Source organism: Canis lupus, chromosome 7 (genome assembly GCF_048164855.1).
Source record: "Canis lupus baileyi chromosome 7, mCanLup2.hap1, whole genome shotgun sequence".
In the NCBI taxonomy this organism is placed as follows: domain Eukaryota; kingdom Metazoa; phylum Chordata; class Mammalia; order Carnivora; family Canidae; genus Canis; species Canis lupus.
In genome coordinates, this window is record NC_132844.1 from 69196540 (window position 1) to 69212992 (window position 16453).

Below are 16453 nucleotides of genomic sequence, written 5' to 3' on the forward strand. Positions count from 1 at the left end.
ACCCATTCAGAGCTCCTCTGGTCACTCCACCGGAAGCACACACATTAGAATGGCTTTCCTGTGAGTTCTTGAACTGGGAATGGGGGGAGAGGCAGGCATCAAGGCACCCTGTGGGGGTCAGGGCATAGAGGGGGAGCTGGGGAGCCTACCTGCTGAAGAGCCTGGAAAGGGTGGGAAGACCTGGAGGGATAGGCCTCAGATGCACAGGTATGAGTCAGCAGCCATGCACAGCGGTCTCATCAAGGGACCTTTTGATGAGCACATGACCTGGGGACAAGAGCCCTGGGAGGTGCACATGACATGGATGTGGATGCGTGGTGATCTGATAGCCCAGGGTGGGCAACTTGCTCTCTTCTCAGATTTACTCCTCCAAAAAAACCTTATGAGATGGTTTCAACGAAAATAACCACCATTACTAAGTACTCCCTATGTGCCAGGTATTATTGTATTTGTGTGCACTAACTCACTTAGCTTGGTAACAACCCTGTGAAGTAAGTAGTAGTGTCATCACTTTATAGATGATGAATTTGAGGCACAGAGAGGTTTAGTCACCACCCTGAGGTCACACTGCAGTAAGCAGCAGAGCTGAGATTGAAACCCAGGCAGTCTAGCTCCTAAACATGATGCTGTATTGTCTCTCGCTACCAGCCTGCTTTACAGGCTGGGGAACTGAGGCACAGAGAACTGAAGTGACATGCCCAGGGCCATCCAGCTGGTGAGTGGTGGAACCAAAATTTGTACCGTGGCAGTTCTGACTGCACAGCCTGTGCCTGTGCACAGATCAGGACCTGTGAGCTAGAAGTCTGGCTGGGGGGGCCATGGGCAGCCCTGGCCTCTGTCTCCTGGAGGGAGTATGTATTGGAGGGTGTAGGGTGAAGCGGGGAGAGACTGGTGCTGCCCCCTGCCCCAGGCTGACTGGCGCCCTTCCCACAGGGGGCGTGTGCATCGCGCAGTCAGTGAAGATACCGCGGGAACCCAAGCCTGGGGAGTTTGACAAGATCATCCGTCGCCTCCTGGAGACCTCAAACGCCAGGGCGGTCATCATCTTTGCCAATGAGGATGACATCAGGTGAGAGCAGGCGGCAGCGGGGTGAGGGTTGGGAGCCAGTCACGGGGAGAGCCCTGGGTCCCGCTGGAGACCTTCCTAGACAAGCCTGACTGCACTGTAGGATCTGGAGGGGTGGGGTGGGAGACAGCTGGGGCACAGGCTACTGCTAATGGGCACTCTTATCCCCCCTCACTATTTCCCCCGCATCCATTCTATCAGCTGGGGATGGTAAGCAGGTACTTTAACAAAGGAGCTAAGGCCCTGGACTGTCAGCCAAAGAACTAGGTCTAATCCTACTCTCCCTCCTCCTAGCTGTGTGACCTGAGGCAAGTTTCTCAACCTCTCTGTGCCTCTTTTCTGCTTTAAAAAAAGGAGGGAGGTGCTAAGGATGCAAGCCTGGTAGTGTTATTTGAGAACTGAATGCAGGAATGTGCTTAAAGGGCTTAAAGTCAGGCTCCAAGCAAGTGCCTGGGGCGTGTGGAGTCCCCACCACCCCCACCTCTGTTAGCCCCTGCCTCTTCTCTTTGGCAAAGCTTGGAGTAGTGGGAAGAGGCCTGGGCTGTGGGTTTAGTCCTGGCTCTGGTGCACACTCTCTGTGGGCGGTGTCGTCCCCTCCCTGGCCTCAGTCTCTGCATCTGCTGAGGAAACAGGTGGACTTTAGGGTGCCAGGACCATGTGATGCAGTGCTGGGCCAGCCCATCTCTTCTGGTCCCGAGTCTGGTGCACATCAAAGCACCCATCTTAACCTACTTCCCTTCTTCCTGCCTTGCCTTTTCCCTGCTACTACCTCTCAGACTGATGTCAGGGCCAAGATGTGCCAGGCCTCTGTGATTGTCCTGGCCAAGGGGAGAGATGCAAGCTCTGAGCTCAGGAAGCCCCAGGCTCAGGGGACACACAGCCCCTGCTAGAGTCCAATGGGGGAGGCAGGCCCCCACATTTGCGGGGGAGGATGAGTCAGTAGATGTGATCCTCCCCAGGCCTCCCCCCTCAGTTGGCTGGCCTGACGTGTTATAGCCTGCTGTGCCCTCAGCCTCCCCTGCCCTCCTGCTCTGCCAGGGCTGCCTGTCTGCCCTTGCCCCCCTGTGCTTCCCTCCCTGTTGCTAACCAGTGTCCATCTGGGTCCTCTTCTTTCCAGCCCTTTCCCCACTTGGTGACGACCCCATCCTGGACAGATTTCCCCCAGGAGACATTGCCAGGTCCCTGCAGGGATGGAGGGGGAAGTTCTGGAAGATCATTAAGGCCACAAACGGCTAAGAGACCAGCTCTAAGGGCAGCGTCTCAGGCAGCCCAAGGCTGGGAGGGAGGAGTCAGAGGCTGTGGAGCCTAGGGCTGCTCCTGACCCCCTCAAGGCCTACAGGCCCCCTAAATTCTGCCATCAGGACATTCCTGTTATCCACAGGTCACCAGCTCCTGGAGGAGGAGGTTCCCTTCAGAAGTCCTTCTCCTTCAGTTACTGGTCCCTGCACTCCTATCTTTATCCCCACCTCAAAGCCCAGGACTCAGAACCCATACCCCATCCAGAAGTGCACCCTGCTCCAGGCCTCCTGCTTAGCTCAGATGGACCCATGTGCTGGGAAGGGAAGATGAGGGCGCTGGGCCATGCCTCCCAGAGCAGAGGTACCTAGGGGAGGGGCTGACTCCAGAGGGAATGCCGCAGGGAGGGGGGGCAGAGGCATTTCGGGAAATCCACATGCATTTTCAGAAGCAAACAGAAGTAAAAATAAACCCAGGTGACTTTGCAGGGAGGAAGGTCTGGGAGCTCTGGTCATCTCTGGCTGGCCTGATGCTAGCGGGTACTAATAGGCTGTGGGCATGGCTTCTGGGAACAGCTCCCCCTCACCCCCTCATTAATGTGCCCTGGGGAGGGTGGGTTTGGGGACTTGGAGAGTCGAGAGCTGCTGGAGGAGGGAAGGCGTGGGCTCTGGGGCCTGCTAGCGAGTTTCTCCCCCAGCCCTGGGCTGTCCGGCCCCAGCGGCTGCCTCCTGCACAGGCTCCCAGGATCCGCAGCCCCCCCAAGCCCTGGGGGCCGTGTCCCAGTTCCTAGTATCACAGCCTCTCCCTCACTGTGAGCTTCTGAGCTCGGTGCTTGCCTCCTGGAGTTCCGGCCTCCCTGCCCCCCTCTGCCTCCCCTCCTCTGAGGAGGCATTCCCCAGAGCTGGGTTGGGGGAGTTCTGGCTGGTTTTCTCCTCCAGAGTGCCTCCTGTGGGTACCGCCCTGTGCTGGGCTCTAGGGTCCCCAATTTGATTTGATTACAACCACTGTCACAGTAGGACTGTGGACGGGGTGAGGTGAGCACCTGGTTGCCTCTCACCCTTTCATCTACCCAGGAGGGTCTGGGAAGCAGCTCTTTGGAGGCCCAGGCTTTTGGCACAGAAGGGGGTGGGCTGGAGAGGGCTCCGCTGGCAGGGGAGCAGCAGGTGCAGAGGGGTAACCATGTAGAGGAGTGTGTGTATGTTTGCACACGTGCGTGTGTATGTACGCATTTGCAGGCATATAGATGTGAAAATGAACCAAGAGATGTGGCTGTGACACAGGACCAGGGTGGCATGAGCCTGAGAGGACACAGACTGGGCAGATGTGGTGCCGGGGGTGCAAGTCAGATATGGGGCGTGCACGGACCTAGGGAAATGGGTTTGTCTTTGTAGGACAGATGTGGCCCTAGGGGCAGAAGTGGGTCTGGGGGAGCACCCTGGGCCAGAGGAGGGTGTGGGCCAGATGCAGGTGGAAGCATGGGCCTGGTGGAACAGGCATGGGCTATGAGGGGGATGTGTGTGTGCCTGGGGTGGGGAGGGTCAGCTAACGGCCCCTGAGCAGGTGTGGCTGGGGTGGGGTCGTGGCATGGGCAGACACGGCTGGGCTGGGCTGGTGTGTGTTCCCACAGGCGTGTGCTAGAGGCGGCACGGAAGGCCAACCAGACAGGCCACTTCTTCTGGATGGGCTCGGACAGCTGGGGCTCTAAGAGCACACCGGTGCTGCACCTGGAGGAGGTGGCTGAGGGTGCAGTCACTATCCTCCCCAAGAGGATGTCTGTGCGAGGTAGGACTGGGCAAGGCACGCCCACCGCTCTTGACTGCTGCCACCATCCTCCCCAGCTGTCCCTTTTTATTGTCCCCCTACTCCATTCCTCATTTTCCCACATCCTGTCCTTCCTCTTCCTTGGTCCACATCCCCTTGGTGCTGACGGTCTAGGCTGGGTGGCCTTTCTGGCTACACTCAACCCAGCAGGATTCAAATCCAGATTCAGAAGTTTTCTTCCTCCTTCTCAGATATTTCTGGGTGTGGAGATGCATGGCACATACAGGAAGGTTATTTATCAGGGACTTCCCTTCATCCCCACGTACCTCCATCCCTTCTCCCATCTGAGACGGAGAGCCAAGGCCCTCTCCTTGCCTGGGGCCAGTCCTCTGTCAAAAGGGCCTGGGAGCAGGAGACAAGAGGAAGATGCTGTGCTGGGGTGGGGGTGGAGGCAGGTTCTCCCTGCAGGGCCTGCCAGATCCAGGCCCTGGGTGCTGTCGAGCTTGGGCCTGTCCTGTCCGGCATCCCTTCCTCTCGGGGCAGAACCCACAATCACCCTGGGTAGGAACAACCTGCTCTGACTAGAACCTCTCTGTGAGTGAGGCGTGAGGTTCCCATTAGTGGCCCAGTCTGGCAGGGACCTCACTGTTCTCACCATGGGGGAGGCAGGCTCCCAGGGCCTTCTCCCCTGCTCTTGCTTCGGTAAATAGAAGCCAGCATTGATATTGTGGGGAAGGCCTGCAGACATCCGTCTCTACTGAGCTTTCCAAGAGATGGAGGCCTGAGCACGGGAGGCATTTGCTCAAGGTCACAGGGCAGCGTGTTCTTTACCCTGAGCTAGAGGGGACACAGGCCACAGAAGTTTCCACATTATCCCTCTCAGCCTCGAGCTATGGTAAACACAAAACAGTAGTGACTATGGCTGTTGAGAGACATCTCATTTACTCTTACCAGCAACCCCACAGGACACTTTTATACACATTTAGTAAGTGAATATATTAAGGCTCAGAGAGATGAAGTGACATATGATGGTTATTAAGTGGCATAGCTGGGATTGGAACCCAGAACTTGTCTGGCAAGTCCCTTCTCCCTATGATACTAGAGAAGACTTTGAGCATTGGTTCTCATAGGGGAGAGGAGCGATTTGACCCCCCAAGGGAGACAAGGGAGTCTGGAGACATTTTTGGTTGTCACAACTCGGGAGTGATACTACTGGCATCTAGTGGGTAGAGGCCAGGGGTGCTGCTCGATATCCCACAATGCATAGGACAGCCCCCCACAACAAGGAATGATAGGGCCCAGACTGTCAATGGTGCCACGGCTTGGGAAACCCTGCCCTAACCCTAATCCCTTATCAATGTCAGCATTCTCCTACAGCTCCGACAGCCACTGAATCTCCACCTGAACGCTGCCCCAGGCAGGACACTCACTGCATGGCATGGACCCTACTGAACTCTCAGGTGTTTGGGCCCACCCCAAGCAGCTCAGTCAACTCTGCATGTTGCTGGGAACAGTCATCAATGCAGAAGGAGCACTGTGGGGAGAGAGTAGGCACTCTTCATTGGCCAGGCTGCCCACCCTGGGGTGGGGTTTTCTGCACTTAGAGCAGAGGTGGGAGTCTCCTTTGGAACATCTGGAGGAGGAAGCCGCCTCTGTCAGAAATGGGGAAGTTCTGGACGCAGAGGCAGAAGATCCTGGCCCTGGTCTTGCTATGTGACCTGGGTTACCCCTTTCCCTCTCTTGTCTGGCCTCCTCTTCAGAACCAGAAAGCTCAGGTGCCCCCAGCTTTGGTCAGCCCCCAACAGCCTCTCTACTCTAATCTCAGGACCCCCAGGTGGCTTCTTCTCAAAGAGCCCGGATATTAGCATTTTGGTGGTTAAAAGGCCAAGCGTGAAGCATCCTCCCCACGCACCTCTCTTCCATAAAGGCAGCAGTTGTAAGATTACACATGCTACCCCTGGGACTTAATACAGCTCTTTTCATTTTGAATGAAATGAAATGCTCCACATTTTGTTTTTGCCAGCTGGGCCCTGGATCAGAGGCTTGCTCTTGCCTTCCTCCCTCCCTCTGCCTGGGCATCTCTAACCCTTGGGGGATGCGGGAGCTGGAAGGGCTGGGGGCAGGTAGGGAAGGGGGCACGAGGCCCTGATGCCCTGGTTCCCCGCCAGGCTTCGACCGCTACTTCTCCAGCCGCACGCTGGACAACAACCGGCGCAACATCTGGTTTGCCGAGTTCTGGGAGGACAATTTCCACTGCAAGCTGAGCCGCCACGCGCTCAAGAAGGGCAGCCACGTCAAGAAGTGCACCAGTGAGCACGCGCGGGCGGGGTCAGGAGGGGTAGGGGGCGGGCCGAGGCCTGGGGGCGGGCCGACTGCGGGGTGGGGCGGGGCTAGGAGGGGCTGGGGGCGGGGCCCGAGGGGGCGGGGCTAGGAGGGGCTGGGGGCGGGCCGACTGCGGGGTGGGGCGGGGCCTGAGGGGCGGGGCTAGGAGGGGCTGGGGGCGGGGCCTGAGGGGCGGGGCTAGGAGGGGGCTGGGGGCGGGCCGACTGCGGGGTGGGGCGGGGCCTGAGGGGCTAGGAGGGGCTGGGGGCGGGGCCTGAGGGGCTAGGAGGGGGCTGGGGGCGGGCCGACTGCGGGGTGAGGCGGGGCCTGAGGGGCGGGGCCAGGAGGGGGCTGGGGGCGGGCCGACTGCGGGTGCGGGGCGGGGCCTGAGGGGCGGGGCCAGGAGGGGGCTGGGGGCGGGCCGACTGCGGGGTGGGGCGGGGCCTGAGGGGCTAGGAGGGGCTGGGGGCGGGGCCTGAGGGGCTAGGAGGGGGCTGGGGGCGGGCCGACTGCGGGGTGAGGCGGGGCCTGAGGGGCGGGGCCAGGAGGGGGCTGGGGGCGGGCCGACTGCGGGTGCGGGGCGGGGCCTGAGGGGCGGGGCCAGGAGGGGGCTGGGGGCGGGCCGACTGCGGGGTGAGGCGGGGCCTGAGGGGCGGGGCCAGGAGGGGGCTGGGGGCGGGCCGACTGCGGGTGCGGGGCGGGGCCTGAGGGGCGGGGCCAGGAGGGGCTGGGGGCGGGCCGACTGCGGGGTGGGCCGACTGCGGGGTGGGGCGGGGCCTGAGGGGCGGGGCCAGGAGGGGGCTGGGGGCGGGCCGACTGCGGGGTGGGGCGGGGCCTGAGGGGCTAGGAGGGGCTGGGGGCGGGGCCTGAGGGGCTAGGAGGGGGCTGGGGGCGGGCCGACTGCGGGGTGAGGCGGGGCCTGAGGGGCGGGGCCAGGAGGGGGCTGGGGGCGGGCCGACTGCGGGTGCGGGGCGGGGCCTGAGGGGCGGGGCCAGGAGGGGGCTGGGGGCGGGCCGACTGCGGGGTGAGGCGGGGCCTGAGGGGCGGGGCCAGGAGGGGGCTGGGGGCGGGCCGACTGCGGGTGCGGGGCGGGGCCTGAGGGGCGGGGCCAGGAGGGGCTGGGGGCGGGCCGACTGCGGGGTGGGCCGACTGCGGGGTGGGGCGGGGCCTGAGGGGCGGGGCCAGGAGGGGCTGGGGGCGGGCCGACTGCGGGGTGGGGCGGGGCCTGAGGGGCGGGGCCAGGAGGGGCTGGGGGCGGGCCGACTGCGGGGTGGGGCGGGGCCTGAGGGGCGGGGCCAGGAGGGGCTGGGGGCGGGCCGACTGCGGGTGCGGGGTGGGGCCTGAGGGGCGGGGCTAGGAGGGTCCCTTTGGCTCCGAGGCCTGGGGCAGGAGGGCTTAGAACAGTAGAAGCCGCCTTGCTCTCAGCCATCAGGGATGCTGCTGGGGTGTGGGGTGTGGCAGGAGGAGGCTCCTGGGTCTCTGCAAGAGGTTCCTCCTGCCTGTAGCCACCTTGGGGGATGAGCCCACGAAATTGACCCCAGCTGCCCCGTGTGGGAGTCCAGACATTCACCCATCAGAGCATTTTGCAGAAACCATCTCTAATCCCTTGCGGTTCCCTTGGTCATTCAACAAACACCAATTTGACTCCTAGGGTATACTCGTCCCTGTTCTAAGCACTGTGGATATGGCGCTGAATGAGTGAGTCAAAAATCTCTTGAATGTTTATCCTAATAGGAAAACGTTTAAACGAGATAAATAGTGAACTGTACAATATATCAGAAAGGAAATGTACACTAGAAACAACTAGAACAAAGAGATGGCTTTCCTATAAAGGTAACATTTGAGTAGAGTCCTGAAAAGGGTGAGGAATGGGCCACCTGAGAATGGGACAGTGGGTCCATTCTACAGATTGGAAAACAATTTGTAGGTGCAAGAAAGTAAAAGGATCTGAGTTCCCATGGATGGAAGGTGGTTGAGCAGCATTTGGACCCAGGTCCAGGCCCTAAGTCCCCTAGGGTAGTCATCGTGGTATGTCCACATTTGGATACATTCAGATGTGGGTCCCTGTATATTCTTGATCTGGGTAGCCTGCAGCAGGACCTTCCCTTAGTGACACTGAGGGAGCTCTGGGTGCCTTCAACCTGAGTGGTCACGAGAGGGGATGGTGATCTCCCTCTCATATCCTCCTGGACGGATTAATGTGGCTTGGGCAGAGGGCCAGGTGAGCAAGGGGCCATTGGCCTGGCTTGCGGGATCTTAGGTTCCTGAGTCACAGAACTCAGGAGGAGGAAGCTTGAGGAGGTTGGCAGGCAGGTGGGAAGGGTGCTGCCCTCTGGTGGCCTGGGTCCTCTGGGAGTCAGGAATATTGGCTAGTTAGGATCATGGGTATTCCCCAGGGGCCCAGCAGGCAAGCTCATGTGTGGGTGTACATGGTGGTGTGTGTGACTGTGTATGTACATGAGTCAGTACGTCTATGGGAGAAGGGGTGTGTGTGTTTGTCTGATGTGGGGGCTTATGTTCCTAGGCAAGCTAATAACCATAAATATCACTCACTGTTGTGTATCTTCTGTGTTCCAGACACTTTATACACATTACCTCATTTCACTTTTTTCACTTTTATAACAGCTCTAAGGGCTTTTCTGATCTCCATATTATAGAGGAGGGTCTGAAGAGTCAGAGAGGCCAAGCAACTTGCCAAAGGCTGTACAGCAAATGCCTTTGTCAGGCAGTAATTGAAGATTTAAGAAATGCAAAAATGACAGCACAGGAGACTGAGCTTTCATGGGTAGGGTGACTATGCATCTTACATAATTTTGGAAAACATCTCTTTTATTATTTTTTAAGATTTATTTGTTTTAGAGTATGAGCTGGAGTGGCAGAGGGAGAGAGAGAGAGAATCTCAAGCAGATTCTAAGCTGAACACAGAGCCTGATGCAGGGTTCGAGCTCATGACCCTGAGATCATGACCTGAGCCCAAACCAAGAGTTGGATGCCTAACCAACTGTGCTACCCAGGTGCCCCTAAAAACATCCCTCCTCCTCCTCCTCCTCCTCTTCTTCTTTTATTTTTAAGATTTCATTTATTTATTCATGAGAGACACAGAGAGAGAAAGAGAGAGGCAGAGACAGAGGCAGAGAGAGAAGCAGGCTCCATGCAGGGAGCCTGATGTGGGACTTGATCCTAGGAGTCTGGGATCATGCCCTGGGCCAAAGGCAGACACTCAACTGCTGAGCCACCCAGGCGTCCCACATCCCTTTTATTCTTAAAAGTGCCTAAGTGGGGATGGAAAATTGTATGTTCACCCTGATTATAAATCCCCAGACCTGGCTGGAGGATGGGGAATGGTGAGACTGGAAATGGGGGCAGGATGGGTAACAGGGCCTCCAGTGTCCAGCCTGCCAAGGGCAAAGGGCTTTCTGGAGTCACTTCTTGGTTTGGGAGGGGCAGGAGAGGAGAGGACCTTGGTCAGCTCCTGTAGACTCTATTTACCTAGATTCCCAGTCCTGGGGTCTGGATTCACAAATGTCTTCGGCCTGGCTGGTGAACTGGGGACAGGGGCATCTCTCCGCAGCCCTGAGGGAGGTGTTTGGGCTGTCAGAGCAGGTGGAGGAGGGAGGGCTGGAGCACAGTTCAGGAGTGTAGAGCTTCGCTGGGAGCCTGAGGCAAGCTCTTTAACCTCTTCGGGCCTTTGCTTTCTTATTGGAGGAATGGGATTGATGGTGAGCCAGCCCAGAGAGTGTCTTGGGTTGGAAATGAGAAAGCATGGATGGAGGTACTTCGTGAACTGTAAAATGGTGGCTCTCAGGCCTGGCTGTGCATTAGAATCACCAGGTGGCTGTTAAAACTATGCCAGCACTCCACCCCCAGACCTGTTCAGTCAGAATCTCAGGGGTGGGGTCTGGGCTGTGGACTTCATGAAAGCTCCTTGGGTGATTTTGTGTGTGTTCAGGGCTGAAGACCATAGTAGGAGCTGTCGTCCCCAAGCCTTGTTCACAGTGAGTCACCTGGAGATTGTTTAAAGCTACTGATGCCTGACCCCCAGACGTTCTAAGTGTATTGGTACTGAGTACAACCTGGGCATTGGGATTTTTTTTTAAAGTGGCCTAGGTGGTTCTCCTGTGCAGCAAAGTGTGGGAGCCCCTGGCTCAGAAGGAGAGGCAGTGATGGCACGCACCCCGGGCAGGGGGAAGGTGCGAACCAAGGAGCAGAGGCTGGAATGAACACAGGGTGGGGAGGAGGAGCGGAGGATGGCACCTCACAGCTGACCCCGATCCTTCCTGCTGCGTCTTGCTCTTCTGGCAGCAGAGGCTGCTAAGAGTCCCCGTGTGGCCCCACGTCAGGCGCGGTGAGTGGGTCCACCTCAGGGTATCGGGTCCACCTCAGGGTATCGGGAGGAGCAGGGCTGCCGCTGGGAACGTGTGCGGGACCTGAGACCCACTCCGGGTGAGGGGGAGGCGGCTCAAGCATCCCGTGGCCCCGTCCAGGTTTGAGCTGAGCCACTCCCTTGGGAGAGTGTCTTAGGCAGGAGGGCCAGGGTGACACCCACGGGAAGTGGTGGGGGGCTGGCTCTGCACTGGGCACCTGGTGGGGGGCAGGAGAAGGATGCAGCCCCGGGCCTGGATCTGACTCCGTGTCCTCCCTGCTGTGTGACCTTGGACAAGTCATTTAACCTCTCTGCGTCTCAGAGAAGATGGGAGTCACTGCCCATCTCAGTGGGCTGCCGTGAGGATTGGAGGTGAAGGGTAGGAAGAGGCTGGCTGAAAGATGATGTGCATGATCGGTGCTGGTAAAATGGTTGTTGATGTGGATAGGGAGTGGGAGTGATGGGATTGCCAGATCTGTTGGTACTGGTGTTGCATGTCAGCTGTAGGATCCAGGATGAGGGAGGGCAGTTGGTAGAGGCTGTTGCAGGTGCAGCACCCATTTTGCAGAAGAGGCTGCAGAGGCCATTTGAGAACATCACGGCACCAGAATTGGCAGAACTGGCTTTATCCCCAGGCAGCCTGGCTCTAGGGCTGGTGCTCTGCCCAATCTCCGATTTCCTGCCCTCCTGCTCTCCCAGGCACCCCCTCTTGCCTCCAGCCAGCCCAGGTGTGCTCTGTGTTCTCCACCTACCCCTGCTCTATCTCCCAGCCTGGCTTCCCACTCACTTCTTCCAGGAGGCCTGCCCATCTGCACTGGTGGCCTTGTACTGGCCCACTCTGGTCCCCTTGAGGCCAGCAGATTGCACAGTTGGCCTCTGCCTGTTGCTTCCACAGGCTGCTCCTGGAGGGTGCTAATTCCTCAGCGCCTCCAGCCTGCCTGCCGGATGGCTGGGCAGAGAGCTGCTGTGACCACAGAAAGTCTCCAAAGAGCAGCAGATGCTGGCAGCTGGAGATTGGGCCGGTGTGTCTCAAAGTGGTAAGAGGGAGAGGGTACACACATTCTGCTGTGAGGGTCCTGCAGAGCTGGGTGTGAATCCCCCTGTTGCTGCCTCCTAGCTGTGTGACCTCGGCAGGGCCTTATACCTCTTGAGGCCTCAGTCTCCTCATCTGTAAAATGGGAATCCTATTACCCACGCCCATCCCCACAGAGCCCCATCCCTGCAGAGCCACCTTGCTCACCTTTTCCCGGAGAAGGGATGGAGGTGATCTGTGGGAAGCACCTGCAGATTGCCCAGGGACTCCCCCCACACCTGAGCCAGGAAGGAGTCACTGAGGGGGAGGCTTGCAGCTGTCAAGGCCCAGGGAGGGGCAGCACCTGCCTCCCTCTCTGTCTCCTGGCCCCCTCCCTGGGAGCATGCAGAGAGGGTTTGGGAATTAAAGCTGTAAACAAGGCAGATGTGGCATCCATCTTTTTGACAGCACTGCCAGCCAGGTGATGGCTGAGCGGAGGAAGGCCCGGTTTATGAGGAAATAGGAAAAATTTACTGCCTTCTGTTCACAGGGGCTGGGAGCTCTGAGAGGGAGGGTGGGTGCATGGCAGCTGAGGATGTGTGGGGGATTCCTGTCGCCCAGCCTGTGCCAGCATCCACACCACCACCACCAATGATAATAACAGCTAATAGTTATATGGCATTTATCGCTTGCCAAGACTTGGGTGTTTCAGGGAGATATTGGGGAGGATGGATCAACCACCGGTGAGTCGGGAAAGAAGGGGAATGGCCAGGAAGGACAGTGTGGCAGCTTTGTCCTCGAATCTAGATCTCGGCGGGCGGACCTCAGCTGGGCCCCGGTCTGCATGGGGTCGGGTACCCTGTGCTCACGTCATCCTGAGGGTAGGAGGGCCTGTATGCACCACGCAGGATGGAGCAGGGAGGCCCGGGATGTGGGATCTTATCCCGTGGAGGAGTGCCTGGGAGGAGAGGAAACAAGTTTATAAAGTGCTTCTGTATAGAAGGTATGATGCTGTGTGTTGTACCTGTACCTCCCTAATCCTCTGAGGGGCCCTGCAGGCCAGTATTATTACCCCCCATTTACATCTGAGGAATGTGCATTTTGCTTGACCTAGGTCATATCACTAGCTGGTCCGTGGCAGGCTGGGAGACAGGCACAGCTATTTGCTAGGCTGCTGTTCCTGGGGGGACCCTGGGACCCTCTTATCCTACTCCCCGGAAGTTGCCCAAGAGATGAAAGCTGGTGTGTACGTTTGTATATTGTATGTAAATGCAAGCTTCTGTGTGTAGATGTGTGTACGTGCACCTATGCTGGATTGCACATGTGGGCCTCTACCTGTGAATACAGACACGCTGCCACTCCCTGGTCCCTGCAGTGCTCACCAGCCCCGTCTTTGCCAGTGCAGTTAGTGCCCTTGGAAGCAGGCCTTGGCCTAAGATTGGTGGGAGCGGGAGTGGTTGTCTCCTCAGATGGGCAGCCCTGAGGCGTCCTCTACATGGTCTCCTGGAGGGCCCCAGAGGGATGGAGCCGCACACCTGGCATCAGTGGCCGCCCTTCCCCATCCCAGGTTCCTACCCCTACTGGTCCTTCCAGGTATCACTTCCCAAAGAAAACACTTGTGAGCATCTCAGCCCAACAGTGGGTGACTCTGGATGACCCTGTGTTTGGATGAGTGCCATGCTAGTTGTGTAGCGATGTATGTGTTACCCGTGTTTATACATATACTTGTGATTATCTGTGTTTGAACATGGGTGTGTGTTTAGACATGTGTATCAACGCCTGCAGGTTTGCGTGCAGCCACCCTGGATGGGTGGATGTGAATATACGTGCGTGCGTACGTAATGGATTTCATATTCCTTTATGTGAGGGAACCGCTTCGAGAACTGGGTGCGTGCGTGGGTAGGGAGCGTAGAACTCCGGAGGGTTGCGGTTGGGCAGGGTGAGTTGGGCGGGGTGAGTCGTGGCGGGTGATGGGAGAGAGACAAGGAGGCACTCTGATTATTTCAACCTTGAAAACTCATTTCAATTACAATTTACAACCTGCTTACAAAGGCTGCAGTCACCGTAGTAACCATAGCTGCAGGGTTTTGACGAAGAAAATCCTCTCCCAATAGTTTCCCCCGCTGGCTGTCACCTGTGGCAGAGCCAAACGCATCCCTGGCTCACTGTACCCCGGGACACAATTAGGACATCTTCAAACTGTTGCTGCAGTTATTGCCACCGTATGTCTGGGATTTATCTCCTACAGTGGCTCTCAGGGGTGTGTGTCATGCTTCCTTCCAGAGCCACCTGGACCTTCTGAAGGTCTTGCCCACCCATGAGGGGATTTTTCTGATCCCCACTTTTCTCCACGGCTACCACCTGCTTTAGCCCCACAGACAGGGATCCTTAACTCCTGGTTGAGCCTGGACCCCAGAAAAGGGGAAGGAGGCAGGTTAGAGGCTGGGTGGAAGAAGTAGGAGAGGGATGGTACAGGTGGTGGAAAACTCTTATGGAACTAGAGAGATCCGGGTTCAAATCCCTGCTCAGCCACTTCCCAGCCAGGCCAATCCCCAGGGACGTAGGAGCACATGCCAGGTGCCAGGATTCCGTAAGATTCTGGTACATCACTCGGCCACTCGCACACCTCAGTTACCTCCTCTGTGAGAGGGGCCAGTTTAGCCTGCCTACCTCCCAGAGCCTCCCAGAACAGAAAATGCCAGGCATGTGAAGGTTCTCGGTGAGCAGCAGCTACGCCAAAAGGTTATTTGCTGAGGAATCAGGAGGAACGTGGAGAGCTGCGCTGGTTACTGGCACAGCTTCAGACATTCAGGATGGAGCATCTTGTCCTTTTTAACTTGTATTTATGATTCCTGCTCCCCGCCCCCCACCATGTGAGCCACTTAGGCCCTCTCATTATTGCCTTCCAAGGGGTGCAGGGGAAGGGCCCTTGGGGTTTGAGGGGTGCCTGTGTGTAGAGGACATGCTTGAGGCCTGGGGTACCCTTGAAAATAAAGGTCCTTTGCAAGCCGCCTTGCTGCACATTTTCTCATCTGTCATTGGGGTTGGACGTGAGACAAAAGTCAAGGATGTGCGGGTGTGTCGAGAAGTCTCTAGGAGTCTGTGGCTGGCACTGTGACAGCTCTGGGGTAGAGATTCTGGAGGGGCTGCGCTGAGGGGGCAATGACAGCTCCACAGGAGCCCAGAGCCCCTTTAGTGGGAGCTTCCCCAGCCAGAGCTGGCTTCTCCCAGTGAGGGTGGTCCTCAATCTGGTGTTGGTGCAGGCGGCTCGTGACCCCAGCGAGGGCACTTGTCCTGGACCAAAGTGGCCCAGGAATGGATGCTTCAGCTGGTCCCCCTGAGGAGGGACCCTTGGAGGAGGAGAGAGGAGAGGTGAGGGCAGTTTAGCTGGGGTGGTGCAGCCAGATCCCCTTAGCCCCATGTGTCCTTGGCTTTGGGAGAGAGCTGCCAGCTTGCTTTAGTGGCCACAACCTTCCCTCCGTCCTGGTTAATAATTTAGTCTCTCACCCAGATGAAATGAAGGTGTGATGGGAATGTGGGTTGTTGAGTGGGATTTTATGTCTTCCATTCTTCAGGCTCAGTGGAGCAGGTCCCCTTAGGGTCCAGGGCTGGAGCTTTCCAGGCAATCCTGCTCTAGGACCCTCCCCCGCCAACTGCCCTCCCTTTGGGGACAGGATCATCCCTGTGCTTCTCTTCTGGTTCTCAGAACCTTGTCATCAGAAGCTCAGACACAAGGGCAGGCTGGAAAGCTGGAGTACTTGCCTTTCATGTTCATTCTTGTTTGCTCCTTGGCCTAGAAATAATGCTGCCTGTTAGCAAGGCTCTGCTGGCCCAGGAGCTCTGAGGCAGGGCAGGACTCACACCTCTCTGTGCCCTCAGGTGCAAAGATTTAACCAACCTCTGTAGCACTTGGGAAGCACCACGCCTCTCTTCAGGTCTTGTACATACTAACCTATTAATCCTGACCCTCTGGGATCAGTACCATCACTGTCCCCATTTTGCAGTTGAGAGGACTGAAGTCTGAGAGATGGAGTGACAGGTCCAAGGTCACACACAGCTAGAGTGGGTGGTAGAGCTGGGGTTCCAGCCCAGACAGTCTGGACTCAAGTCCAGGCTCCTGCACACAGAGGACAGTGACAGCAGGTAGCGAGGGCCTTTGGTGATCAGGAGAGAGCCGGTGAGGCAGCTCCGAAGCCTGGCCTGCTTCCAGCCCCAAGGCCACCCTGGAGGAGCTGGGGCCCTGTCTGGACTGAACGGTGCCCCCCCCCCCCCCCGCCTCGAGCTAAGTGGGCATCTGCCCCCCAGCTGTGCAATCTGAGTACTAGTGACTCTTGTTGATCTCTGATCCCCGAGGTTGGGGTGACTGGGGTCAAGTTCTGCCCTTGGTCAGTCTTGGTGGCCAAGGCAGGGATACGAAATGTGCCCCCAGCTCTGCAGGAGCCCTGGGCAGGCAGTTTTGTCATCTGTAAAATAGCAGAATTGGAACAGATGACCTGCCTTGGTCCTGTTGTTCCTAGCACTATGATCCCATGATTTCTGCTGTCCATTCAGCAAGTGTTGAATCTCAACCCTGAGCAAAGCTGAGAATGGGGTGGGGTCCTGGCCACCTGACCTGGCCAGTTGAGGGGTGACTGATGCATAGCCCAGCCATCCCCACATCTGGGTGGGGTGGCATCTGTCCTTCCGGGGTGAG

At 57.9% G+C, this 16453-nt stretch overlaps 1 protein-coding gene across 15 annotated transcripts in view; it reads left to right on the top strand.

Annotated features, from left to right (window-relative positions):
* GRM4 (glutamate metabotropic receptor 4) overlaps positions 1–16453 on the top strand; it is a 116837-nt gene that overhangs the window by 80967 nt on the left and 19417 nt on the right. For 13 of the 15 annotated variants that reach the window (XR_012034425.1, XR_012034424.1, XR_012034426.1 and 10 more), the window contains 3 exons: positions 934–1069; positions 3930–4084; positions 6232–6372. The exons of 1 other annotated variant lie outside the window; for it this stretch is intronic. Coding sequence is in view for 11 of the 14 variants with exons in the window: in XM_072833401.1 (XP_072689502.1) it covers positions 934–1069; positions 3930–4084; positions 6232–6372 (432 nt within the window). In the remaining 3 variants the exon portion in view is untranslated. Of the gene's footprint in view, positions 1–933; positions 1070–1199; positions 2666–3929; positions 4085–6231; positions 6373–16453 lie in introns of those variants that run through there. One more of the 15 variants, XM_072833410.1, reaches the window with a different exon arrangement.